At 40.2% G+C, this 27726-nt stretch overlaps 2 protein-coding genes across 2 annotated transcripts in view; one reads left to right on the top strand and one right to left on the bottom strand.

Annotated features, from left to right (window-relative positions):
• Positions 1 to 14577, bottom strand: part of CLEC16A (C-type lectin domain containing 16A) — a 50220-nt gene extending 35643 nt beyond the window's left edge. The window contains exons 1-10 of the mRNA XM_054391023.1: positions 14498 to 14577; positions 10542 to 10670; positions 9138 to 9271; positions 8297 to 8445; positions 7551 to 7656; positions 5981 to 5986; positions 5525 to 5648; positions 4872 to 5046; positions 3195 to 3248; positions 1498 to 1611 (exon numbers count right to left, since the gene is read on the bottom strand). Coding sequence (XP_054246998.1) covers positions 1498 to 1611; positions 3195 to 3248; positions 4872 to 5046; positions 5525 to 5648; positions 5981 to 5986; positions 7551 to 7656; positions 8297 to 8445; positions 9138 to 9271; positions 10542 to 10670; positions 14498 to 14577 — 1071 coding nt within the window. The remainder of the gene's footprint in view (positions 1 to 1497; positions 1612 to 3194; positions 3249 to 4871; positions 5047 to 5524; positions 5649 to 5980; positions 5987 to 7550; positions 7657 to 8296; positions 8446 to 9137; positions 9272 to 10541; positions 10671 to 14497) is intronic.
• A 2585-nt stretch (positions 14578 to 17162) lies between these two features.
• On the top strand, positions 17163 to 17444 carry DEXI (Dexi homolog). The gene has a single exon (XM_054391339.1). The coding sequence runs from the start codon at positions 17163 to 17165 to the stop codon at positions 17442 to 17444; it is 282 nt and encodes a 93-aa protein (XP_054247314.1).
• The last annotated feature ends 10282 nt before the right edge of the window (positions 17445 to 27726 follow it).

Raw genomic sequence — 27726 nt, 5'->3', positions numbered from 1 at the left:
ACCAATAGCAGCTTTGCTAACTGTCTGTCCTACAAAGCCAATACCCTTCCTATTTATTACCAGTTCAGATATGACACAACTCCCAGTTTACATGCCATGAGGACACATCATTAAGAACAGTTACAAGCAGCAATCTAAATATTATTACAAACACGAGAACAGACGTTTATAGGAAACACTTAATACTCCTAACATTAGTGCAAGCACACAAACATATGCTACAGATCTTTTGCAACTCTCTACAGTAACTTCGACAGGAAAAGAAAATCTCAGTTCTGCAACAACTGATGCCCCACCCTCTTGCCACAAATTTCCTAGTAACAACACCGTTTCTGCACGAGTAACACACAAAACATTCAGTACGCAGCTGGCAGGAGGTCAGATGTTTGCTAGCACAAGTAGGAGATTGCTTTATCTTAAAGCATTCAGTCAGCTCTACCATTCCACTGGAGTTTTTTCTAAAGAAGATTCTAAATATCAAGATCAACAGTACCAGATACCAGAACTCAAAAGCTACTGCACTACACAATAGGAAGAATCTGCAAAAGTTGACTTGCATGATGGAAGAGTTAAAGCACATCTCCTCGAAACTCTGAGCTATAGCCACTACTGGGAGAGCCCATCTGCTGCATGTTATAAATTAAACATTGTCAGTAACTCTTTGCTGACCAGTCAAGAAACTAAGGGACATGTTAAATCTTTAGAGCTACAGTTCAGTCAGAAAGCTCATATTCAAAGTAAGGTCATAGACCCTTATTACCATCTCCAAATAGGCCTTTAAAAAGTTAAGCAGCATTTCTCGAAACTGTGAAACCCACAGCAAAAGGGGGAAAAAAAGTATTAAATCAAGTACTTAGAAAACCAGTAGAAAGAGCATCTTGCAATATCTACATAGGATAAATCTGAACATTCAAGGGCAATCACAAAGTGATTAGCACTCCCATCTATTTTTAGCTGGTCTATATTCTCCTAGGCACACTTTTACTGTTAAAACATTGGGAATATTCAGACAAAAAAAAAAACTTTATTTCCTTCTATATCCAAAGGATTTAGCATAAGGCCAGATGTTTTCACAAATAATTTCACAGGAAGGTTGTGACAACTCAGTTCTATTTCACTACCAAAGAGCTGGTAACAAAAAAACTGAACACAGAAGACTGGATTGCAAAACCATCCCAACAAAATGATGGAAGCCTTTCCAGCGTCTGATTTCTACAGAATCAGTTAAGTATTCTAATTTGTGTCCTGCCCATTCTTGCATTACTACCTACGAAACATAGGGATGTCCAAAACCATGGTGAGCACTTAATATTGTAAGTTGCATGGAGTGCTTTTTTGCTATCAAATCCAACAACAAAAGCTGAAATCTCCTCTTGCTGCTCTTCTCTCCTAAACACAATCACCTTAGCTTACCAGTTTCCAGACACATGATTTTGATTTTTAAGTATTTTGCCTTCCCCTCAAAATTGAAAAATTAAAGATTAGTTGGCTACTTACTGAGTTTCTCTGTATATCTTGCTCAACTTTAGAAGAAAACACTGAGAGGTCGCCATTAAGTATAACCTCAGCCAACGAGTTCACCAAAGGGGCATAATGTATAATTAGAAAAACCTATTAAAAGAAGGGTGGAAAGAAATATTAGGCACATATCACAGAACACATACTGCTTCAGTTTCAGTAACTGAACACGCTCCTTTGACCTTGTTAAACTGGCATTCTGAGTTTATATATGCAGTAAGTACAACTGTTAACACTGATAGAGTTCATGAAACCAACTTCAAAACAAAGGAGAACGTAATCCTCTCTATAGGTATTTGATGTTTATGTTTTAAGTTACCTAGTTTTAACAATTTGTAATAATCTTCCCTCCTGTAAATTCTCTCTCCTCATTAGCTTTGAGACAAAATTCATGTCATATTCTAGCAAGAAAGACAAATTAAAACTGCTCCAGAAAATTGCCTTGCTTTTTTTTTTTTTTCGAGAAGCTACACAAACTGATTACGGTACACAGCATCCACTGACCTTGTGGTATAGCAACAACTGGCAGGAGTCCAGTAAGTTCTGTGTTGTGGACACAATCACTTTGCAGTGATTCAGGAGTAAGTGTCACACAATAGGCTGAACTGGATCAGAAGCAACTTTTCCGCTTATGAAATGTCAATGAATTAAGGTCTAGCTACAAAACAGCTATGTAACACAAGAATAAACACCATGTTGCCTATGATACTGAAGCATTTATCTAGAAGTGCTTTAACAGTTTTCTGTTTACTCTGTTTTGAGGCAATGCTTACAAGGTTCAGTCAGCAAACAATCAGCATCTGAACAGAACCAGCTCAGGTCCAGCTGCAATATCTTTATGTCAACTTATATCCATTCTCTTCACAAGAATATCAAAGCTGGGTCCCCAACATGTGGTTCCAGCTGAAAAATCCCCAGGTAGTTTCTAAATTAGCACACCTAATAATTTTTTTGACAATGTTTATCTAAATATTATCTCCATGGGTTTTCTGATTTAAGTCTGAACCATTTCAGACCATCAAAAATGATGTGCATAAGCACATTACTGTACAGCGGTGACCTGTGTAAAACATTGGGAAGTTGCACTTCGAAAGTTACACTTCAAAAATACTTAGAACAATCTCACAAATCACAGCTGCACACAAGCATGTTTTGGCATAATTATGTGCTCACTTTGGAACAGTGAATGAAAACCCACAGCAGCAATTTTCATCTGCTAGTATGAAGTCTCTCAAGCCCTTGTCTCTAATACAGAAGTAATTCTGGTGTTCAAAGCAGTTAAGAAGATTTGTAAAATACTCAGCATACAAATTTTCAGATCCCATTCCAAAGACAGACACTAGGTTAAAAAGAAGTGGAAATTTCTGCCAGGGACAGAAAAATTAGCATGATTTTCTACATCACATGCTATTCTGATAAACAAAATTTGTTTCCAGTTCTTTGCAATTAGGCAAAAAGTTCCGTTTTCTTTATTAAAAGCAACAAAGAACATAGATGCAAATCTTGAAGTGACACCCAGCCAATGCTTCCGCTGAAATCAGAGAGGTTAAAAGAGGTCAACATTTGTAATTCTCTTTAATGGCTTTGCCAAAACAGACAAGAATACAGTAATTTATAATTCATAACACTACTGCAAAACATTTTCTGAAACAGCACAAAATACTTAAAATACTTACTTGAGAAAGAAGATAAAGTGAAACTTGGAGACTTATTTTTGGACGCTCTCCACCCTACATGAAAAAAGTTGTGAAAAATGCTGATTTTTTTTAATAAAAAGTTAAAGCATTGATACTGTTTAATGTATTATTTAAAACCAAACTTTTAATGTACTGTTCTACATCCTGCTACAAAGTGTTCAGAAAGCATCACACTATTTAACATTCACTTCATGTAAACTACTTCAAATGAAGACCGAGTAAGCATATCCCCTGTTCATCATGCCAAAAAAATAGCTATCAATTACTGTCTTTCATGGTCACTTTGGTAATTTAAATTTAATAGATGAGAGTCTGAGAAAGATGTTGGTTTTCACTATCTTACTGTTCCTTCAAAAAGTACTTCTCTGTTAACATTCCTTCAAGTCTGCTCTAAAAACAATCTGTTCAGAAACAATGACATATTACCAACATAAAAACATGTTCTTGATAGACACTTTTCTAAATGAAGTAAATTACATTGGATTAAAATATTTGAAGTATAAATTGTGCACACGGTTGTCAATTTATATACTGGTAATGAAAATATTTCTAAAAATAAATTAGTGATACTTGGTGATAACCATCAGCAAATTAATTCCTCAGTTATCTCAAGAGGTAAGAATAGTCCAGTTTTATGACTGCAAATATCTCTGACCTCATAATAATAGACACATATCTGCCTGAAAACAGGACAAGTAGATTTTTGCACATGCATGAATGGAAAGAGGTAGAATAGCTGAAACAAAATAAAAAGTCAGGAAATCTGCTTCTCAGTGGTAAGACAAGAAGCTGATTGTTATTCAGTCTTCAGCGCACATGTAACACACTGAATGCATTAACTTGCAAGAAACCTGACCTCTGGTTAATGAAAGTGTGCTGAAATTCACAGAGCACTGTATCTTCACAACAAACACTACTACAGAAGATTAAAAAGGGGGAAAGGGGAAGGGAAGGAAAAAAGAAAAAAAAGAAAAAGGGGAAAAAAATAGCCAAAATAGAAAAACTGAACAGCGAATTATTTTTAAAGTAAATACAGGAACCTGTATAGTTTTAAAAGTACAGTTCCTATTTGATTAAAAATCAGCTTTCCACTGAATTTCAAGTCTGCAATTCAAAAATAAATTCAACATTCAAACACACCTTATCTGCAAATAAAAGAATTAAGTATCATAACCTAATGTTTTTATTTTCAACCAGTTCTACCCGGAACAGGTAGAACCTGTTCTTTTGTTTAAGCCACAGATAATCTGTGTGTATACTGAAAAAAAGTATTTTAATCTGCTTTTGCTAGCAGAGAAGTTACCATATCAGAAAACATAATCACACATCTCCCAGTGTCAGAGAAATGTGAACTCAGTTCCAAATTTGCAGTTCTTCTGGTGTCCCATTACTGTTAGCATTTAACAACCATGTCATCCAAAACAGTGTATGCTTGTTGAGTACAATTTCATCCATTCTGCTGTTAAATTCAGCTGCAGGGTAATTCCCTTATAGTCACTTTATTTAAGCTGTTTTATGTAAAACACAGATGCAGATACTGATGGTATTAACCTCACTACAGACCCCACCTGCTACACAAATCATTATGCATACTGAAAGCAAGTAACACCTTTAAGACTTCATTATTATTAAGTCTTAAATAAGCACATATCTTACCTTATCTTGATTTACTAACGAATATACGTAGAGGGGAAGAAAGAGCCTATTAAGTAGGTGGTCTGTCAGCACATCATTTAAAAATTCACAATTAATGATAAGGATATCATTAAGGTAATGTAAATGATCAAGATGTTCTGCTACCAGATCACTCAGTTTGCCTCTATTTCTGTGCCTGAAAGAGAGAGCAGAAAGTCTCAGATTAAATGAATTCTCAAAGCCTTAAAAACTGAAGGCAAGGATCAAAGCTCATCCCTTCCGCAGATCACCTGTCTAAAGGTGTTTTCAGCACTCAACCAATACAGCTAGCCAAAAGGATTCAGGCTTGTATCTGCTGTAGAATGCAAATGGCAAGGGGTTTTTTTTCCCCAAGATACTTTGTGTGTCTTTTAGATACTTACTAAATTTAACACAATGAAAACAAAGATGAAGAAAAGGCATGTTGCCAAATGCTAATTGTACAGATATTAGTGCTGTGTGCCCTGTCTGTGCTATTATTAATTCAAAGAATCCCTAAAAGGCCTTGTAAGAATGAAAACCAAGAAAACTTATTCAGAAGATAACTTAGCCAGACTACTGAAAACAAAATAAGGAAAATATCAACATCTGGGAAAATTATTTCCATTCAACAGTCTGCAGTTTTAAGAGCTTACTCTTCATCAGTCTGCACGCAGTTATCCAGTTCTATCACGTGGCTTCCAATAAACCAAACGAGGTTGGAGAAATAAGGGACAGCAGTTTTATCTCTAATGTAATGCAGCATAGGTTGGTTGTCCACTGAAGAGAAATTGTTAAAAAGAAAAATCAGTTGCCAATTTATTTAGATTCCTTGTTATGAAATACAACAAAGGATGTTCTGAATTTTGATAACATGCTAGCTTTTCATATGAGTATATACCTGACATGATCTTATGCATGAAATGGACATCTAAAAAAGCATCACATCACTTTTTTTTTTCCACTTGAATGAGCCCAATATTTACCTAGGTCTGAAGATAAATCTAGTGGAATTAAGATTTTTTTTTAGCACATTCTTCATTAAAAAACAAGAGAAAAAAAAAGCATAAGAATAAAGCAGTAATGCTGAAAGCCAGGCTAGTTAGACTTACATGACACTGCATTAAGGAACACAGGAATCATCAGTGAAGGAAGGGCAAAAGAAACAGACAACAGTTAACAGGATTAGGAACCGGGATAGTGACATCCTCCAAGTGGGTTTAAAAAGCTAAAGCACAAAGCATCTAAACTAAAAGATACAGGGTAGGTGTTAGATCAGAATATATGCAAACAGATAGTCAGAAATTATGAAACCGGAACATCAGAGCTGTGATTTTTCAACTCTAGCCTTTATATTCAAAGTCTGGACAAGTACTTTTTTAACATTAAAATACCTAGAGATGTAAATATATAACAAATAGGAGATGAAGCCTGCACTTTGCTCTTTTTTGTGAGCTCTTATTTATCCTTGATGCAGAAACAAGTATCAGGTGCCCAATCGCAACATACAAAAGACAGACATTTTGCCCCTTGCAGTCAACATTATGAAGAACCCACCCTGCTACGTAGGCTATCCAGTAATCTGCAAAGCAACTGTTCATTCTTTTAAAAAATTACTTTACATTCTTCTATGATGAACATTGTCACCAAGTCACTCCTCTTAAATGATAGAAAGCTGTATAAATCCAAAATATGATTTAATTCAAAATGGACGAAAGAATAAGTCGTCTTGCATGAACATTTTCCATAATACATAGCACCTTACAGCAGGCTGATTTCAGAGGCAGATGTTCTGAATAGGCACCATTTTTTCTACAGAGATCACCGTTATAATTTTCAGCCTACTACAGATTTTACAGACAGCAAGAAAAAATTAGGGGGAAGTGACTTTTGGGCACTGTCTAATCCAAACCCATTTTTCAAACTAGCATTAACTTCAAAGTAGCATTAACTTCAAAGTCGAATCAAGTTGCTAAGGGCCATGTTGAATTTTGAAGATCTCACAGAATACAGATTTCTCAGTTTCTCTGGGAAATCTGTTGCAGTGCTTAACTATTCTCACAGCAAAGTTTTGGGTTTTTTCCCTTATGTGCTGCTGGAATGTCCAGATGGGAATTTGTGACTGCAGCTTTCTGGCCTCCAATGGGCACCTCTAGGAATGGTCTAGCTCTTTTAAACTGGAGTGATCGCAGCACGTAGGAGCACTATGATCATATTCTAATGCACTTCAAATCCAAAAGGAAGTGATGTAGTCAGGAAGGTTACTGCTTCATACATCATAAAAGTTCAAGTTCATAAGTAAAAACCACTTTATATTCTTAAGCACTTTGGGTTCGGTTTTTTTGTTGTTGTTGTTTTGTGGTGTGAGGTTCGTTTCATAAATACAGACACATTCTGATATCTGTTGAAAGGGAAGCTAAAGTTTCTTGTGTATGCTTGATACTCGTTTGGGTTTTTAAAAACAGTTTCATCTGTGAGGAAACAATATTACTTACAAATAAATACTGTAGGCTTGGGGTTCTGTTTCATAAAACCCAAAATGTGTATCTGAAGCATAGCAATACGCTAAGCTTTTCAATCTCTAAAACTGTCAGAAAACTATTAGATGTAAATAACAAAATTAAACTGCATTTGAGACAAGCAATGGGGACACATGCCTTTTTTAACATATAAAAAGCATACCTTTGTAGACATTTAAAGTTATAGTCCTAACAGCAATCCTGACCATGCTTTCTGGGTGGTTAAAAAATTTAATAGCTTCAGTGTACAAAGCGAAGTCATTAGTGTGCTGTAACAAGAGGAAAGAAAGTAATTACAACAGAATATTTGTTTGGATTCTGTATGAAAAACGTTCTACATGTATCACTGGTATTTTTACATCTTAGATAACTGAAATTATTTTACAACACACAGTCGGCTTCATTTGTAGCTCTGCATTAAACTAAACTGGTGCTTTAAGCGTGAGAGCTTTCCATGTTAACTCTGCACATATTCAGTCCTTTAATGCCCTCTTCTGGCAGAAATTGGAATGGAGCAAGGAAAAATCCAATTTAACTTTGGCTTTTGATTACTCAGGTTTTTTGGACTTTGACTAAGACTCCTAGAAAGAAGTGATCAACAGAAAAGATCCTGCTTATATAAATCACAAGAAACAGGGAATAAACAAATTGAATTCTCAGAAAAATAGACTTCAGAACTACCGAAAGAGTCCAGCGTATCACTTAACTTTATAGTCATATGAGATCAAAGATCTTTCTCATACTCTGGCAGAGATCACCATAAATGAATTCTCAGTCACTGGCATTACCATTATAAAAATAAATGCAGGACATGCTGAGACAAGAAACTAAATGAAATACATGTCAAATTGCTATTAATTTCTAGTTAAAGTCCTCTGACAACTATACTGCAACTCTTTCTTCACTTACCTCATTATAAAAGAAATGTACAGTATGATTGTTGAGCTTCAGGGAAAGAGTTTTCAAAAATGATATGTAATATGCCATGATCTCCTCATCAGAGAAGTCAAATTTGTGGACAATAATAGAATTTACATAGTTATTAGAGAGCAGGTAGTCTGAAAAAAAAGACACATCATACTGGTTAACAAAAATTAATATACTATGCTAACTAGCTGTATTTAAAGCTAGCAACAAACTACCTGATGCTTGAAGATCCAAAGTTTTAGCCAAACAACTTAAGTGATAGCTTCGAGCAGTAACACAAGGGAATTGTTCCCTATGAAGGTCTTCGCTCCCAAGGGCAAGACAATTGAGAACATACTTCAATCAATTTATGGAGGCTTTGCAGCTAACACAAACTGTCTTTCCTCCCAAACTCATAAACACTCAAAGGATTGCTTAAGAACTTACTCTTCATGATAGTTCTGGAGTTCTTTAACTATTAATTGATTGTTCTCTTTACGTGTTTCTAAAATCCTTGAAGTAAACCCAAGTGACTGCATGTCAGCCCCAGTGATGTCAGAATGGTTTCAGTACAAATTGCACAATAGAGTTCCACCACATATCTGTAGCACAGCAAGGTAACATTTCAGACCTCAATTTGTGGACTTACAAAAACCTTTGAAACGTTAAATCAATGTTTTAGTAGTACCAAATACCTGACAATTTACACTAAAAGGCATTTTCAGTAATTTTCAACTAAAAAGATTGTTACGCATTCATATAGTTCTGTGAAGAAGAAAGAATTGGAAGAATTCAATCAAATTGTGACCAGTGAAGCCCTAGCAGTTTAAAAGCATGACCTTACACAGTGATGTTTCATGACTGATGTTCTCAAAAAGGATGTTCAGAGTTTGCAGAAGCTGTACACACACGTAACGTCCAGACTTCTGACGCAAGATGTTCAAGAAGAAAACAAACATATTCTTCTCCAAGAAAAAGCTGCAATAAAACAGAGGTGTCATTAAGTCACTTACTGTAATTAATACAATCATAATTTTATGAGGAGCAGGGACTATACTAGTCAAGTTTGGCAAACAGCGTGTTTTACGTTTACGAAGAATTATTTTGGAAAGTTTTATCTGTATCTCAGAAGAATATCCTCCAAACCCCTTAAATACTAACAAAGACACTTAAACACTTCTGCACTTAAACTGTGCAAAGGGATGTCAAGAAATCAGGGCCTTTGTTATTTTTCGTATAGTCAATTTATCAGGCACCTTCCCTACCTTGCAATCATAATTTCGAAGGGAAGAGCCTCTGAATGAAGAATACATTTTGTTAACTTGTCCTTTTAGGCCGATACACTTTTTGTCTTGGACACTGTAGACCTTATTTTTAATCCACTTTCATTTTTTTTCCACATCAGAAGCAAGCATTTCATATTTTATTGCACAATTCAAACAGCAGTGAATGCTTTCAATGTTTTGAAACCAGAAACGCATGCAATTTAAAAAAGAACAGGACATGACAAGTTTTTTTACATTAACTGCAGAAAAAACTCCTCATTCCTAAAATCCTCCTAAGCAGAGGAGACAGAGCTACAGTACAGATATGAATAATCCGAACAAGTTAATTTTCTTAGTCCACATCGTAATTCAATGATGTTGAAATTATGCTGTAGAAATAAAACCAACCACTCTCTAAATAAGTAATTAAAAAGATCGAACACTTTAGCTTTACTTCTCTGTCACAAATTGCCTTTATAAAAGAGCAAGTGCCTTGAAGCAAACAGCCATGCAATTGGCATTAATAGATTTGCAATGGTAAATATCTGTTTTGAAGTTTTTCTATCACACTATTTTATGAAGATTAAAATAACATCTGGACACAATCCCTATATGTCATAGCTAAAACAATTATCTATAGTGTCACATAAATTGAACAATTAAAGTAATGTTATTAATAGATGTAATGAATACATCTGGGTCCTAAAATAGGTTACATTTTAAATTTATGTCAAAGACTTCAGAGTAAAAAGCGGTACATGAATGGGGCTCTGAACTTGAAACACTTCTTTTGTTAACAGACGCAAGTTTCTTTGTATAACAAGAATATGATCCTGTCTACCTGCCTTCTACAGGACATAGCTTGCTACCTACATTCATGAAACAGACACTTGGAAGAGTTAACCTTTTGAACTAGATCTCTATGCAACTCTAATTGCTCTTCAAAAGCAAACCAAGAGACAAAATTGCTCAGAAGTACTTACTCAAATACTGAGCTGTCATTCTGATCCCCCCATATAAGGATCTCTGTTATAGAACGAATAGTCTCTACCAGCAGGTTGCGGTTGTGATCTGTAACCGTTGTATTTTTAGTCAAAATATGATACATGTACCTAAAACAAAACACAATGTCAAATAATATGCTGCTATGTCACTTGCACATGCATGGTGTTTGTCCTTAGTCACTATAAAAATGTAAACACACTGTCTAATTAGTGCACAATTTTAAAATCCTAGCATTTCCTTTTAATACAAATGCAGAAAGAAAAATAAATCATATCATGAAACAGTACTTATTTCCCAAATCCAGACCAGAAACTGCTCAGATTAAAACCATCCCAGGAAAGGTTGATTCATAGCTACTCCTACAGGCAGAACTGCCTGGTCACGTCATACCATCAGAGAGGTCATAAACAGCAACAAAAAGAGCACCTGCAAATCCTCTTCAACTAATCTGGGGATCAGAGTTCTAGATTCCTTCTATGGAGACTGACAATGTGACAACTCAGAGTGAAGACAGCACAATTTATGTCTGATCACCTAAGAGAACTCCCTCATCTTTCTAAAAGTAGCTTTCCTGAGAGAGTTAAAGAGAGTAATTAATACTCCACTACTTCACATAACTTCACATATTTTAACCTATTTATTTGAAGTTCGTATATAGATTATTGCACCTGTGAACATACTTTTCTCACTAATAAGTTGCAGTACTCAAACTTGGGAATGGACTTTACTCCAACAGCAGAACTCTGGGAATGGCAAGCAATGGAAAGAACGATATGTTATTACCTCACCTTGGGAGTCTATACAACAGAGCGTTACAGAAGCAAGAAACATTTAACAGTCAGGAATACACTGACTCCAAATTACCATACTTAATATCATCATGTCTGCAAAGTTCCTTGATTTGATAACACACTGATACCCTTTGAGAAAACCTGGACTTAATTTTCAAGCTATTCCTTTATCTACTTACTTGAAAGTATGCACATACTTGTTTCTCTTACCAGACATGCAACATATCATAAGAATACATAGTATCACACAAACCCGGTATTTTTATATTTAAATAAATCTTTAAAGCCTATCTTTAAATGCTGACTACAAAACGGTAAATTTCTGCGTCAAAATGCTAAATCCTCAAAGAGGACATTTTTGTCATCTCTGTCTGTATCTGAAGACTGGGTTCAAACAACCCAAAACCTATCAAAAACCCACATGCAGAAAGCAGCAATGCACCTGATGTCATCAGTCACTGGGAGATTTTGTCAGCAACTTAACAAGGCAAAATTCTGTATGTTTTTCTGGTAAGGGATTGTGCTCAAAGGGGTAACATAGTAGTAGCTCATGAATACAGTGTATTAATGATTTTCCTACTTATTGCTTACAAAAGTACACTAGGAAGTCAAAACACTAACTTAAAAACTCCAGACTTAACCATAACATATTTGCTCCTCCATGCTGTCTGCAGCTATGTAATTACATATTGTCCTCACAGAGGAATGTCATGGACAGTACTTCAGGAAATGAATCAGCTGTGAAACAAGTCTTCAACCATACACGTTTATGGATACTGCATCTGACCAAGCAATGAGAAATCTTCAGCACACAACTCTAGTGTTATAAACCCTTGTGTGTAATCAGTATGCAATTAAAACACCAAGTGTAGAGGCAACAATGGGAAACATACTTGAAGATAACAACAGGGCTATGTAAAATATCTCTTACAAAAGTAGAAAAAAAAATTGCATAAAGAAAGAAAGATACTAGGCTACACTTCAGTACTTTCTACACTTCAGTAGGAACATCAGAGATATCACATGAAGCATTCAAGAATAGTTAAGACATCACCACTCAAATACTAGGAAAATGTATACGTCCTCTTGATCCATTACAATCCAAAGTCTAAGTTTGTAGACAATTTCCCTCTTGGAAAATAGCGTAATACACCTTTTATAGGCTAAGCCAGCCTGTAATAGCAAGGTTGGTGTGTTCTACTCAACTCATTCACATGGATCACAACATGGAGTTTTGATGAGTTGAAAAGATGAGAATGCAGACAGCTCACAAAATGGCGAGCTAATTGAGACTATGTCAGCCCTTGCTTTTGGCACATAGCTAGAAACAAACTCATAGAATCTTAATATATATTAATACTTAAAATATACATGTTCTAAACAGATGAAAGATCTTTGGCGTCCTTTATACCACGTTAGATTTCATAATTAATTACATACAAAAAAGCAAACAAACCAAAGCTCATACTTTAGTAGAGAAATATATATATATATATATATACACATCAATTCTCAGATAAGAAGAGCAAGTCACAACACTTACAGCCTAATTTCCTTTTGCTGCAAATCAAATAGGTTATGGCTTCCCTCTCCCCCCCCCGCCTCCAGGAGAACATATGATCACATTTTTCCAGCCTGAAAGATTCTAACATCTTAAAATCTCCCTCTCACCAGCTTACTTTTTCTAACCTTAAACTAAGTTTCTTCAGATTTCATCATGCATCAGCATTCCAGTTTGATCTTCAAGAGTAGTATCAGAAGCAGGTAGATCTAAAGCTCCACTACCACTGAGTAGTACCCAGTGGCTACACCTTGTAAACCAAATAGAACATTCCTGTACTTGTATCTGAGCATGACTATTCCCCTTTTTCCTGCAATGCCAGATCATGTTGACTTACTAGTCTGACCTACCATGCTTCAAAATTACTTTCTGCAGTGCTACTGCCTCATCAGTTTTGTATTTATGGACTTGATTTCCCTGTCTCTGGTAAAAAGTAATATATTTAAATTAGTCTGGCTGGTTTGGTACATTTTTCCAGTTGAGAGACAAGGGACAGAACCCCTAAGTCCTCTTGATAAAGGGATTGCAAGATCCAAATCTTGTATAAGCGCACCCTGCTCATTACTGTTGGACCCCACTCACGTCCTCCTTGTAATCTCACTAATTGTTAAAAGCTACCAACTGCTTATTTCTCAATGAGCTATGTATTCACAGTGGTTTCATTCAGAAAATGCTTCCCCTCTTAATGACCTCCTTTTCTTGTTTGGTGGGAAGAACAGCATAGTAGAACCTTTAATATAGAACAGAGAATTTTAAATTGGTTCATCCATTGCCCCCCTTCCAACTCTCCAGTGGCAGAGCTAGAAAAAACGATCTCACTTTCTGCAGTTAGCAGTAACACAAGGACATCAAGGAGGCTAACATTACAATTCTCAAGCTCAACAGCTTTACTTCTGTGTCAGCTGCTGAGCCCTCTAACCAGGGTGCATGCCCTGGACCTGCAAAACCACCATCCTGACTACATCTCAAAAGCTCTGTTATGCTTACAGGTTGGGACATGGTCCCTGCCTTAGTCACTAGCAGTACACAATCAAAGTTCTCCCTCAAGAGGAACGTGATCGTTGTTATCATCCCTTACACTCCACTGAATGTCTGTGATATCACAAAATCAAGCAAACACGTACGTCAGCCACCGCGGAACTGCGTCTGCTCTGAAGGCATTTTGGGATGAAGAGGCAGGCGTCCCTGAGGAAGACACTCGCCCTCACCGCACGGAGCCTCCTTCGCCGCTGGTGCACTGCTCCGGGAGCTTTCGGCTGGGGCGAGTTGCGCCAGAGCGGGCAGCCGAGGCCAGAGCGAGCGCCTGGGGAGTGTCACCTGTCGAGCTGCCTCCCTCCTCACCCCATCTCCTCAGGGAAGCCGCCGAGCCGCCCGGCCCTGCTCCACAGCCCTTTGCGGGAGAAAACCCTGCCCCGAGCAGCTCTGCAGCGAGAGCCTGTCTGCTAGTGTCTTCCGCGTTGACTCGCCTCCTTCGAGTGTCCTCGCCACCAGGGAGAGCAGCACGGCTCCCGCCCGCAGCCCCAGCCCCGACTCTCCTTCCCCTCACAGTCGTCCGCGAGCCCGCGGCCGGCTCCGCGCTTACTTGAGGTGGTCCAAGGAGTGGATGCTGCGGGCGGCCTTTCCATGTCCACCGCCCACCCAGCTGCGAGAGCGGCCGAACATGCTGGCAGCGAACGGTTTCTAGGGCCTTCGGGGCTCTAGGGCTTCATATTCCTGCAGGGAAGGCCAGGCAAGGCGTCGAGAGGCGCCCGGACGCACTCAGGACTGGGAAGCAGCCCGGCAGCGGCGGCCCCGGCGCACACCAGCGCATGCGCGGGCGGGGCACGCTGGGAAGCGAAACCTCTCACCCCGCCCCGCGGACTGCGAGTCCCAGCAGGCAACGCGGCGGGCGCTGTGCGCACTCTTCCGCTTCCTGCTTTCTCTCGCTGGGGACAGTTGGGTCCTGATGGGGACGTCTATTCTCTCGAGACCCCCGGTGGAAAAGGCACTCACTGCGGCCTGACACCCACCCATGCCAGGAAAATAGCGAGTTCCTGGTAGCCGGGGGTTTTCCCCTTTCCTGAACGGATTGCTGCAGGGGACCGGGAGCACTTGGCTTAAGCCGCCCCCTTCCGAGGACCGCGCCTGGGCAGTTTTTCTCGGGGTACACAGCATACGGCAGAGCTTGGCACTTCGTGAGCGCCACGTCAGGGCCGGAGGGTAGCCTGAGCTACCGCCGGAGCACGTGGATAGTTTTTATTTTCTATTTACATGTCTATCAATTTTTATTTAATTCACGGAATCACAGAAACATTCAGGTTGGAAAAGACCCTCGGGATCACCAAGCCCAAACGATAACCCTACTCCACAAGGTTCACCCCTAAACCGTATCTCCAAGCACCACAACCAAATGACCTTTAAACGCACCCGGGTTTGGTGGCTCTGCCACCTCCGTGGGCAGCACATTCCAACGTCTGACCACTCTCCGTGAAAAATGTCCAGTCTAAAGCTACCCAGTTGCAGCTTGAGGCTGTTTCTTCCTGTTCTATCACTAATTACCTGTGAGAAGAGACCAGCACCAACCTCTCCATAATGTCCTCTCACACTGTAGAGAGTGATGAGGTCTCCCCTTAGCCTCCTCTTTTTCAAACTAAACAGCCCCAGCTCCTTCGTAAGATTTATTCTCCAGGCTCTTCACCAGCTTTGTTGCCCATCTCTGCACTCATTCCAGCACCTCCACATCTCTTGTGTTGAGGTGCCCAAAACTGAACACAGTACTTGAGGTGTGGCCTCACCAGTGCCGAGTACAAGGGGACAATCACCTCTCTCCTCCTCATGCATTTCTAATACAAGCCAGGATGCCATTGGCTTTCTTGGCCACCTGGGCACACTGCTTGCTCATATTCAGCTGTTTGTCGATTAGAACCCTCAGGTCCCTCCTATTCCTTGGCACTCAAGACTTAAAACTTGGCAGGTCGTGAGAGGACTTTTAAGAATGCGAAAGATTAATTCTAGCCCAGACCAAATCAAAAACTAACCTTTTACATGTCCACATACCTCCCAAACACATTATCATTTGAAATAAAATGTTGCCCCTGACATCCCTTTTCCACCTTTCCACCTTGAATTGGTTTAAAAACTCAGCTAAAGCAGAACCAAGAGAACAAGAGCATTAATGTCTGTCTTGGGATGGTTTTAAGTTTCTTGGGTTTTGTTGGGGTTTTTTGCTTTAACCAGATAATTAAAGTAAAAATTGACAGATTTGCCAGCCAGTGTAAAAAAACCAACCAAACCAAAGTAAAAAACCCGGCCCCCCCTCCTTCACCCCTCCGCCCCAAAACAACCCAACTTAAAAATCACGCCTTTCGTTATATTTTGATATAGGTAAAACTTTGATCAGCGAATAAATGGCTCCACCGAAATCAGAAGGGCCCCAGGGCCTGCCCGGCTACTCCAGAAGAGCCCTGTTACACAAGAGGGGCACGGGAAACCACTCCCAGGGCTAAGGTATCGGACAAAACCCGCCCACGGTGCCCGCCCGGCTGTTGCGGGGGTGCTGAGCTGCTTGGGCACCGCAAGGCGCCTCCTGTCCCTTCGAGTCGGATGCGGGCCGCTGGCAGGCAGGCGGAGCAGAACCCGGCTGACAGGCAAGACGGCGGCGGAGGTGCCGGCGTCCGTGAGTCACGGCCACCCCAGGCCGAGCAGCAGCGCCGCAGGCGGCGGTATGCGGGGCCGCTGCGCCGGTAAACAGCCGCGGCGTTCGGAGGGGGCAGGCGGCGGGGCGGGGCGGGAGAGAGTTCTGCGGCGCACGCCGGGGTGCCGGACTCAGTGACGGCGGCAAGTGCTTCTTGCCGACCGCCACAACACGCCTGCGAGCTCCTTCCGCAAAGTTTGCGGGCGGGAGGAGGGGAGCCTCGACCGGACTGCAGCAACCGGACTGGAGATGCCTCTGCGGAACCTCCTGCCAGCGGCGGGGCTGCGGCAGAGCCGCTGAAGCCCTTGCCGGGCGCCTTCGCCTGCGGTGAAGGAAGCGACCGACTCTGCCGTTCTGCAGAGGTGCTAACCCCGCGCCCCTGCGGGGCTCGCCTGTTCCCAGGGTCGGGATCTGGCTCTAGAGCTTTGCCCTCTCCTGCCAGCGGGGCTGCGGAGTGCGGTCCTGCACTTCCCGCTGCCGACATCGCGTTGGCCTCCGCCGCTGCCGTCCGCCCCCCTTGCACCGGCCGGTCAGGTCAGTGCCCGCTGCCACCGCCGCGGCCCCGCACGGCTGCATGCCCGCCGCGGTCTCGGCACGTCTGGATTCGCTGGAGTCCTGGGCCTTCCATGCGCTGCTGGTGCTGCCCTATATGTTTTACGTGGGCTTGTTCTTTGTCAACGTGCTGATCCTGTACTATGCCTTCCTGATGGAGTACATCGTTCTCAATGTAGGCATCGTTTTCCTGCCCGAGGATATGGACCAGGCTCTGGTGGATCTGGGAGTGCTTTCCGACCCTGGCTCTGTGCTCTACGAGACGGACAGTGAAGTGGATGTCTTTGATGGGTACTTGGAGTGACGCCCCAGGGCGCTACGAAGCGACTGTGGGCTGACACTGGGGACGGGTTGTCCCGGCATGGCCGTAGCTCAGGGAACGCCGCGGCCTCGGGATGCCCTCGCTGCATCTCGGCCGCTTCTGCGCAGCATCTTCCTTTCCAAATGCGCCCCCTTCCTCCGGCGCAGGGGCGAGCTGGGGGCCCCGGGACCCGCTGCCGCCCGCGGACACGCAGAGGGCTCGCCAGGGAAGTAAGTTATGGCCTCAGACTCGGCCTGGGCAGCGGTCCGTAGGACGCTGCCGCCGCCGTTCCGCTCGTCTGTCCTCCCGTTGCGGGCCTGCCGTGCCCCGGCGCGACCGCCCAGCCGGCCCGCTCTACCGCGGGGACGGTGTCGGTGTCGGGACAGCCCTCCCCGGGACGTGAGCGCCGGGGACATACACTGCCGCAGCTTCCAGCATGGGCGAGCGTTGCGGGCAGAAGCGGGCGCCGGTCTGCCCACAGACGCTGGGCGCACCCCGGCCGCCCGCGGCTTTTTCCCGCCCGGTACCACTGCGCAGAGCCCAGGGGTGGTAGGGCCCCGTTCTGTGACCTCCGCTGCGCAGCAATGAGAACGCCTTCCATAACGACTAATTTTCATAATTCTGAGCCACTGCAGTAGTTATACTGGGTGTTGTGTTTACAGCTGCTCAACAACTTTGCTAATTCGGTCTTGAAAGCAGCTCTAAATTTAAATGAACATCCAGGCTAATAAATACTAAAATTCGAGCCAGAAATGCATCTTAATCAGAAACCCTTTGACACATCTCTCTTGGGTAATCAGAAAGTTAACCAGTTTACCATTCTCCTCATGTTAATCATAACATGAGGCTTTGCTTGATCAATTTCTAGTTGTAGTTTTGAGTGATACCAAAACTTGCGTAAGGATTTATCATTTTCAAACAGTGAAATGCAATTGGGAAGAAGATCACTGTCTCTAGCTGAGAGTTTCTGTGCCAAATATGTGTTAATGAAAACACAGTTTAAATTAAAATGTGTTAGCAAATCTGCCAGTAACAGATTATTTAAGCAAAATACAGTCTGTAAATCTGAAATCTTGTTCAGGATGCCTTTTCATTTTCTATTTGAAGTTATGGAGATAGGGAATTTTGTTGTAAGGTTACAAACATAATCTTGGAGAACATACTATACAAATACTATTTAACATCGAGTGATTTTAATCAATCTTCTAATTGGAAAGAAATAAAAAGCAAACAAACCTCTCCTGTAGTGCTGGCCCTGATACAAGTTAAAAATATCTCCTAGATATTTCTATTCAGATTCCATATGAAGCAATAGTAGCGATTAGGGTCAATAGTTTAGAAGGAAAAAATGGAATTTTTTGGTGTTGGAGCAACATCGATTGCAATAACACAGCTGAACAAAGCTTGGCCAAAGGCACATGGGAGCATGACAAGTGTGTGGGATGATGGAGAGAACAGATCTTTGCTACTGAAGAAATCTCACTCGCATATAGTTACTGCAAATGAAAGTGTCCATGCCAGCATTTGGTGGTCAAGCAGCTGGATTAGAATCACTTCTGCTAGAACAGAAGTTCTGGAGCAGAACTAAACTCCCCACAAAAGAGTATTGGGTACTTTTCTGGCTGCATTCTAATCCATTTTCAGCTGGGCAAATAACACATGTGCTTTCCTATATTCCAGGAAAGAAGTTCGTAAAAACTAACGAAGATTTAAGCAAAAATCTTTGGTGCAAAAAGCCCTAGCCATTTTCTCCCTGAAACAGCTTTCCCCAAACCCCAAATCTAACTCCAGCACCATGTAATTTAGGAAATAAATTATTTTTTATGATAATTTTTTTGCTGACTAAGATTTGTCATAGTGAGTTGCATGTAGGAATACATAAAGAGAACAACAAATAATTTTCCTGAACACCTAGATTGATAGAGTATGGGATCTGAGCACAGTTCTGTTCAGTGTAGATAAATGGGCTTCTTAAATTTTTACCTCATATTAAGAGGATAAACAGCTCTGTACGGTTCTTAGTATTTTAACTGTAAAACCATGTCACCTTTATCTGCAGAAACCAAAATGCAAGAGGTTGCAGAGCTCACAAGTATGTCTCAGTCTATATCCACTTTGAGCTAATGGAGCTCTGCAGTTACCAGCTCCAGCCTTCACCCTTTCACTGTAAGCTGTCATGTTAGATGGCCATTTCCACTGAGAATGAAATCACAAATCCCTTATTTGTGTATTTAATTATATTTATACGTGCAGCAACCAGGATACAAATTGTGGAATTATTTAGCCACCAGGCAAAGACTCTGTGTTGCCAGGAAAAGGAATTTGTGTCAATATCCTGCTTATAGGTTTCTTCACTGTTCTGTGCCATTCCTCCTCACCAGTTCCCTAGCAAGACAGGCAGAAGAGGGACCTAATTTGGAGCTGTGTTTTCTGCTTTGGGAGCAGAAGGCACTAAAAAGGAAGATTTAAATTCTTTTGGTGGCTAGCCTGCAGTGACCCAAGCTTTGTGTGAGTGTTAACCCATACTCTCTAAAGGCCTAGGAAGGCTGCCCACCACCCAGAAGTGCTGAGGATTCACAAGACACTGCAGGAAGAAGAGGTCTCAGTTGTACCCACAGAGATGAAAAATACATGGACATAATCTTTGCATTATGTGTAAGAGGAGTGTTCATGTGACTCACCAGTGATTACTGAGAGCAACTAAAATGCTATGATTAGGCTTAGCTGAATGAAATTTTGCAGTGTGCTCCTTGAGTTTAGAAAGTGATGCCTTGTACCCAGGAGGTGAGTGGCATGCATGAGAGGAAAACAAAAGGGGAGAAATCCCAAGAGGCGATTCTGCAGAATGTGGAAAGGCTAATTTAGATGTAAGAATAAAAGAACATGTGGATCAGAGGAGCTCTGTTCTCTCTTGCAGCGAAACCCTTACTTGAAAAAAATCAATAGGAGCAAAATTATGTCCAGGTTTCTGAGCATAATTGGTGGCAGAGACTGAACATGGACAACTGAGCAGCTGAAATAAGCTTCTTATCCTATTCAGATGAAGAAAACCATCTGTGTAAACTGAACAGAATTGTGCTTGCTTGTATCATCAGCTGTTTTAGTGTGAGTGTGCCATGTTCTTTAATATATTTGAAGTCCCCTGGAATAAGGTGATAAAACTGTTCTTGTACTTTCGTAAAATTAGATGTGACTCATCACAAAGTAATCAGAAAGAAAATAAGCAAAAGTAATCAATAATGAAAATGGAATAGGAAAAACTGGATGTGTTTAATCATACAGTACAAGCATTACCTGTATTTTTTCGTCAAGGTGAACTGTGATGAATGTCTTCAGTGAGCAGAATCCAGCACTCAAAACCTTGTGACTCAGCACTTCTGCTGAATGCCAGCATCTAAATCCTGAATCAAAGAAACAGCTTTACTCAGTAGCTCATCAAAATAATGCCAATTAGAAATGCAGGCTCAGTGCTGGACACCTTCCCATGTCTGCCCCTGATGTCTTCTGTGAGCTTAACTCTCTTGTGCCTCTGTTCCATCTTTATAACAGATGCCACAGAATGTTACTACTAGCAATGTCAGGATACACATAAATATGTCAGAATCCACCTCATCACTTCTTTCTTTTCAGACTCTGAATCTTAAAAATAATAAAGACAGTGATGCAATACTTATTTTACATTGCATTTTTCACTATGCTCTTCCCTTACTGGTAGAAATCTCCATGTGAAAAAAAAGTGGCTCACTGACTGTGTGATACAGATCTGTTAGCTGTTTTTCTGTGAGTTATAGCAACAACAGGATTAAGAGCAATAGCTGTGATTTTTAGAACTGTGGTTTGATTTCTTAGATGTTACTAAAATGAATAGAAGTTGAGTGATCAAACTCACCCGGCAGCTCTGCTTTAAAGAGACTTTTGTACTCTCTTCCTAACAGGAATTCCATCTGAAATAGAAGGAAGACAAAATCAGTGTCCATAAAGACTCATTAGCTACAGCCATGGACAGTCTGAAGTGATTTTCTTCCAAATGCATTCATTTATACAATGCAAAGAGGGGAGGCAGGTTTTTTAAATAGTTTTCCAAGAGCTACTGTTAATAAAATGAATTAAAATGAGGCATAGAAGATAAAGAGACATTCAGTTTAGGATAGAAATAGTTCAGGCCTGAGTATTTAATGTGTTGAATGCCCCAGTCACAAGTGATTTTAAAGAATTTTTTTTTTTAATATCTTTTGTGTGGAACTTCCTACAAAAATGGAGCTTACTGTAATTAACTTGCTTCCATAGGTGGCAATAGCCAATTATCAGTGTTAAGCTGTCAATAGGAATTAAGAAACCAATCCAATTTAATTTTTCCATGTTTGTTTCCCCTGGAGTGGGGTCAAAGTGACACTGTAGCTCAGCTAGTAACTGGCAACCTGAAATCAGAAGAAAAGACTAATTTGTTTAGAGACATTTAGTTTGTATACTTGGATAGCCCAACTCTTTGCATTTGTTCATTAATAATGATTCTAGTTTATATGGAATACAGCTGTTCCAAAGTGGGAACACAGAAGTGGCTGCATTTTTCCATTTCTTCAGGGAAATTGTTGAACTGTCTTTCTTTTCCCAGCTGAGTTTTAGTACTTTGGCCACAAACTTGGGCAAAAATAGCTGAATAGTTTGAATGATGCTGAGGGCATAAACACATTTCCAATATATGTGATAAAAAGGGTAAAGACTAATAGCAGCCATATATGGAAAATAGCAGTATAATGGAAAATGATGATGTACACCCAATGACCTGTTGCTGGGTAAAGCCCCAGTTCAGTTAATAGACTAGAGGCTATATACCCTTTGAAGGGCCAGAAAGAAACACCCAAGACTTGCTCAAAGTAGAGCCTAAATAGCCTGTGAGGTATGAGAACACACTCTGGCAGAAAGTCAGGAGGCAGAAAGCAATGTCAGGATGCCAAGCAGAGTCACCATGTTTTCTTTCGTCCAGCCTGAGTTGTGAAGAGCAATAACTTCATAGGTAGAATTAGCAAAAATATCCTGACTGAGTTTCTTCTTTTAATGCTGAAGTTATGCTGTAAGGGCCATACTGTTAAATATTTACAGTACCATTTTAAGCTATTGGAAGACTATAGATCTGAGATGCTAAAATATTTGCTACCTTTTGATTTTCCCTTGTTTTCTGGAGTTTTCTCTTAAAAAATAGGTTCACATGAAATTTGAAGGACAGATTTTTAATCATCTGAATAGAAAGGCAAGATTGAATATCCTGGTCAGTTGTATCATGCACACCCCATTTAATATCTGCCACTACAAATTACAGTCTTGGACTAACAGTCCACAGCAATGTGTGAAACTTCCATTAGACAGCTTTATACTTTGCTTTGGCAGCCCAATACGTTTTGCTGTGCTGTTTTTAAGTCAGCCTAGAATTTGATCTATGATACGGAGTACTAACAATCTCCCTGATTTCTCTGAAAGGTTCAGGTCTTCTCAAAGAAGAATTGTCCATAGTCACAATAGGGTTTAAGTCAATGGCATGGTGCTATATCTACCATTCACAGTGACTTCTCAGTTCATATTCTGTATTTATGTGTTTTCTTTTAAACAGATTCCTTAAACACATGAAATGGATTATGACCAGGGTAATGGATCAAGTCGTGGAAAGAAACTATACTCTGAAATGTAGAGATGAAAAGGACAAGAGGACAACAAGAACAGTTGTCATCAGACCTTGTTGTGATTTCTCCACGGTCATTGCCTCTTGAGTGTGCACTAACTGCAGTGATTCACGCACTGGGCTTCCATAGGTAATTAAGTCGGGGATGAACTGTATGAACAAGTAATATAAGCTATATTCTGTTATAACATAAAATCAAGATGTTACCCAGATTTGATAAATTTTTGAATAAATACCGTGGCACCCAAATGGACATGCACTACATACTGCTTAAGCAAGTTTTACAATCACACATTGAAAACTCTACCAGCCAGTAGTTCAAAGGCAGTGTTGTCTCAGGGGAAAATACACACGAGTGACTGCAAAGAGGTTCTGTTCAGGGCAGCATTACAGCAAGAACTGTGCTAGTAAGATATTTTATTTTAATTGTGAATTTTGAAATAGATCAGAGAGTTAATTTTATATGTCAGGTGGATTCATTACTTAACACAAGGTACTTTGCAGATTGTTTAAGCTCATGTTCGTATGTACAGATGTGAAAGCAATATAATAAAGACTGACCTTTTCCATGAAAAAATTAAGCAGTCATGTGTTGGAGGTTTTCTTTTTTAGTTTGAAGAGAAAATTACCAAAATATGCTTTCCAGGAAATGCCAATTTTCCTCTAGGTACCCACAAATATTTCCATATTGTTGAGGTAGCCAGCATGTAGGAAGTAGTTCTCATGAACAAAAAATCAGACTCTAACTGAAGCAGCAGGAACTGCACACCATGGTGGAGGGAAAAACTCACATGTTACTGAGAGCAAGTATTGTATTGGTTTTGTCTTACTCTCTTTTTTTTTTTTAGAAAAGTCTAATTCTCATGTCTGTGCAGTTGTTAAACCAAGTTGGTGTACTGAGAACATTTCAGATTAAGCAGAACTGAAAACATTTGTCCTGAACTTTGCACTATGTCTGTCCTCAGCAGTCTGTGTATCTATCATCTGCTCCCAGCTTGGCTTTTGGATCTAGACTGCTCATGTCATGAGTCTTTTAACAGCCTGTATGAGGAAACAAGGGGGTGACAGATTAGATCTCCCTCGAAACAAAGAGAAAGAAACTTGCACATCAAAATCTTTTTTTTCTGATACTCTCAGTGTGTTGCACTCAAATGGTATTTTATTACTCCTATTGTAGTAGAAATTAGCTCCCTGGCTTTAAAATTCTGTGCTCTAAATGTAATTTTGAGCTGCACCTGCAAGAGCTGAAGCACTGTCACTGAATTAAGTAGCTTTTCTCCAAGGTAGGTTCCATCAGACAGAGTCTGGGGCCTTAAACCCCTGAGCAGTGCTTTGTGCCATACAATCTCTGGCTTGCAATTCAGGGACGGTCACTTAGGGAACAATATTCCAACATATAAAGATAATTTAAGGAACTAAATCTCTATTTTGGCACTTAGATAAAGAAAGGTAAGTTTGAAAACTTCTTAAGCTTGTGTTCAGAATGCCCATTTGGTACTAACACAAGAAAGGCTGAATTTTGGTCCTGAAGGTATCATTCCTGCTGACTATATAATTGGAAATTTCTGTTCAGAGAAGTGGGTTACACGCATTTTTTCCACGTATGTGCCATTTTAAGAACATGGTTGAGTTGGTCATTGTAGGTACTTATTATAGTATCTGCTAGTTTGTAATCGTTTCCCTGCAGTGGGTTTATGCCACACAATGCACAGAACAATCAATACAAATACCATGAGGTAAGTAACTGAAGATTCTCAACCTTAGATCAAGCTTTCTGATTTCTCAAAACAGCTCAGCTTCATACGTTTAAAGATTGGGGAGTGTGCTGGGATTCTGTTATGAGCATAACACAAGCCTTAGCATTTTAACAAGGCTGCTTTCACAACAAAAAGCATGGGCATAAAGAGAGGAGCATTTTTCTCGTCCTGAAAGATTTTTTGAGCACACTTTTTTAGGGTGGCCAGTGAAGTCGGTCCTCTATACACAAAGCTCTCGTTTGACAAAAACCTTTTGGATGAGCTTTATGCCACAAGAATATCCAGACTATGAAGCTTGATTAATTTTAGAACTTCTAACGTCAAAAAGTGCAGAAGGATGAAATAACCCTTTTGCTGTTAGTGGCTTTAGTTAGCACTTTTGTATCTTTGGATTCCATACTTACAGTCTGTCAGTTGGCATTGCAAGATCCCATGGTCTGTTAGAATTATTTCTTCATTTCCAAACCACTGAACTGGTAAAGTGCTAGCAGGACCAGCCTGTCTGCCTTAAACACAGTACTCTCCATTAACCTGCAATGCAAAGCCCTGAGCATGTCTTGCTCAGAAGCCAGCAGTGATTTCATAGTGTTTCCAAGAGAAAAATCAAAATAATTTTCAACAGGTACAACAAGCTACTGTAAAAGAGAATACTGACTTTTATTAACAAAAATATGTGTAAAGGCAACCAAAGCACTGTATGACAATTTACAATCTGTACATTATAAAGACACATATCACATATCCCACTAACTCAAGAAGAACAGCAGTGTACCCAACAAGATTTTATCACTCCAGACAGGGTCCTGTAACATTCAGCTGTCTGTGTAATATTTAGCACATTCTCAGATTGTGTCACAATGAAGTGGAGCTGCAAAATATATCCCTAAAGGGGTGTTTGTCATCCAAAGCTTGTTTAAGGGAAGCAGAGACAAGGGCTCACCATAGATCTGCATAGCTGCAGTGCCGCAGCCTGATGCAAACGTCACACAAGGTTGGGCTCAAACTACCTCCCATTCAGGCAGCAGAAAGAAGGGAGTGTAAATGAGATATTTTCCATGACTCTGGCTAGAATTTGGCTAGAAAGAACTATGCAGATAGTTAAGAAAAATGCCACTTTCTAGTTACATTTTCCATAGAACTTTTCCATCTTGAACTCTTACACTATTTCCTTCATGCAGCATGTCTGGTTCCCTGCTCTCCTTTGATTAACAGAAACAACAAATCAAACCTTCTTTTCTTCCTTATTTCTTTAATTCATCCACCCTTCATCTCTACTATCAAGATTCTGCAGGCACTGAAACTTTAGCAGAGTATAATTTGCTGGAAAGAACATAAAGATTGTGGGTTTGAACTGGGGTATTTTTAAAAATCAAGTAACAGTTTTTGAGAGGTTAGTGAAGAGATTCTAGTTTGCGTAGATCCTTGGGTCAGTATTGTCAGTGCTTCCTAGCAGAAGAGACTTGAAGGAGGTTTTTGAACTAACCTTGAACTATCCATGAAGTAGAGACCTCCCTTCCCAATTTGTGGCATATCATATAGTCCTAGATTTTCCTTTTTTTTTTTTTTTTTTTGTCTCCAGACTGTCTCTGGATAGGAATTCAGAGTGCTAGTCCTGACAATTGTCTCTGTGCTCTGCATGTTCACAGAGCTGAAATAAAAGACAAGAGGGGTTTGCAATGGCAGTCAGCAGCACCAGTATTTGGCCCACATATAACTGAGACCAGCAGCACAGACACATGATAACACTTGGAAATATGTTACTGTCTGTCATTGCCCAGGCATTCATTACTGTAAAAGAAGGCCACACAGTAGTGATTTCATTGTCAAAAGTGATGCTTGTACCTTTGTGCTGCCACCTCCAAGTGAGAAACTAAATCCCAATCCAGATACATGAATTTAAAGTTCTGATTTGAAACAGAGTAACAGTTTGAAGAGTTTGAAGATTTCCACTTTGAGGATTATTGTGCAATAATTTGAAGCTATTTGTACACATTTGGATTTCTGTGATGTCAGAAAAATCCTTAATCCTATCTTTAATTCCATTCTTATCTTTACTGCTTTTTTTTTCCCCTCATAATCTTTTTGCAAGATTCTGTAACAAGAGAATGGTAGAAAATACATTTCTCTCCCTTAAGTGATGTGGTGATTAGCATCAAGAAAAGAGCCACTATCCTTATGGATGATCCTACAATATCTGTTTTGTAAGGTTGATCATTCTTATATATGTTTCTGACCCTAATGCTTCAAATCAATCTAGACATACAGGTGGCATCTATAACATTGAGCTCTGGAAGTCCTAAATCATCAAACTGAATTTGATCATAGTTACCACTGCACATGAAACAATTAGATTCGATCTGTCAGTACTTCAGATGTTGCAGGTGCAGCAGCTTCCAGTCTACTCTTTGATGAATTGATGATGGAATCTTACACTGTCAATATTCTGGTGATTACTGGTCACCTTCAGTGGTGATGATAATATCCAGTTGCTCTTTCCACCTTAGAAACTTGATGTTGCTTAACTCTTCATCACTTCAACTTCAGTAGAAACACAGCTGGGTCTTTGAAAAGCATTTTAAATGAACTTTAAAAAAAAATTTCAACCCCATCATTCATCCACTTTGAGCACCACTCAGAAGCTTAAATATGACCTTTTTATTTTCTTTTTTTTCCCCCTTCTTTCATTTTGCCACTCATGAAAATGAATCACCAATTCATAAAGCAAATAGGAAAACACATAGGACACCTTCCCCTCTTCTTTATGTTGCCTGTGAAATGATGAAAACAGAGTATTAGATGTATACCCATCAGTGTAATCACCATTAATATTTGCCAAACCATATATTTGATGTAC

Source organism: Indicator indicator, chromosome 22 (genome assembly GCF_027791375.1).
Source record: "Indicator indicator isolate 239-I01 chromosome 22, UM_Iind_1.1, whole genome shotgun sequence".
NCBI classification, from domain to species: Eukaryota; Metazoa; Chordata; class Aves; order Piciformes; family Indicatoridae; genus Indicator; species Indicator indicator.
This window is presented reverse-complemented; position numbering and strand designations above follow the sequence as displayed.

Coding starts and splice junctions, on each gene's coding strand:
- DEXI (XM_054391339.1), top strand. CDS start 17,163: ATGCCCGCCGCGGTCTCGGCACGTCTGGATTCGCTGGAGTCCTGGGCC.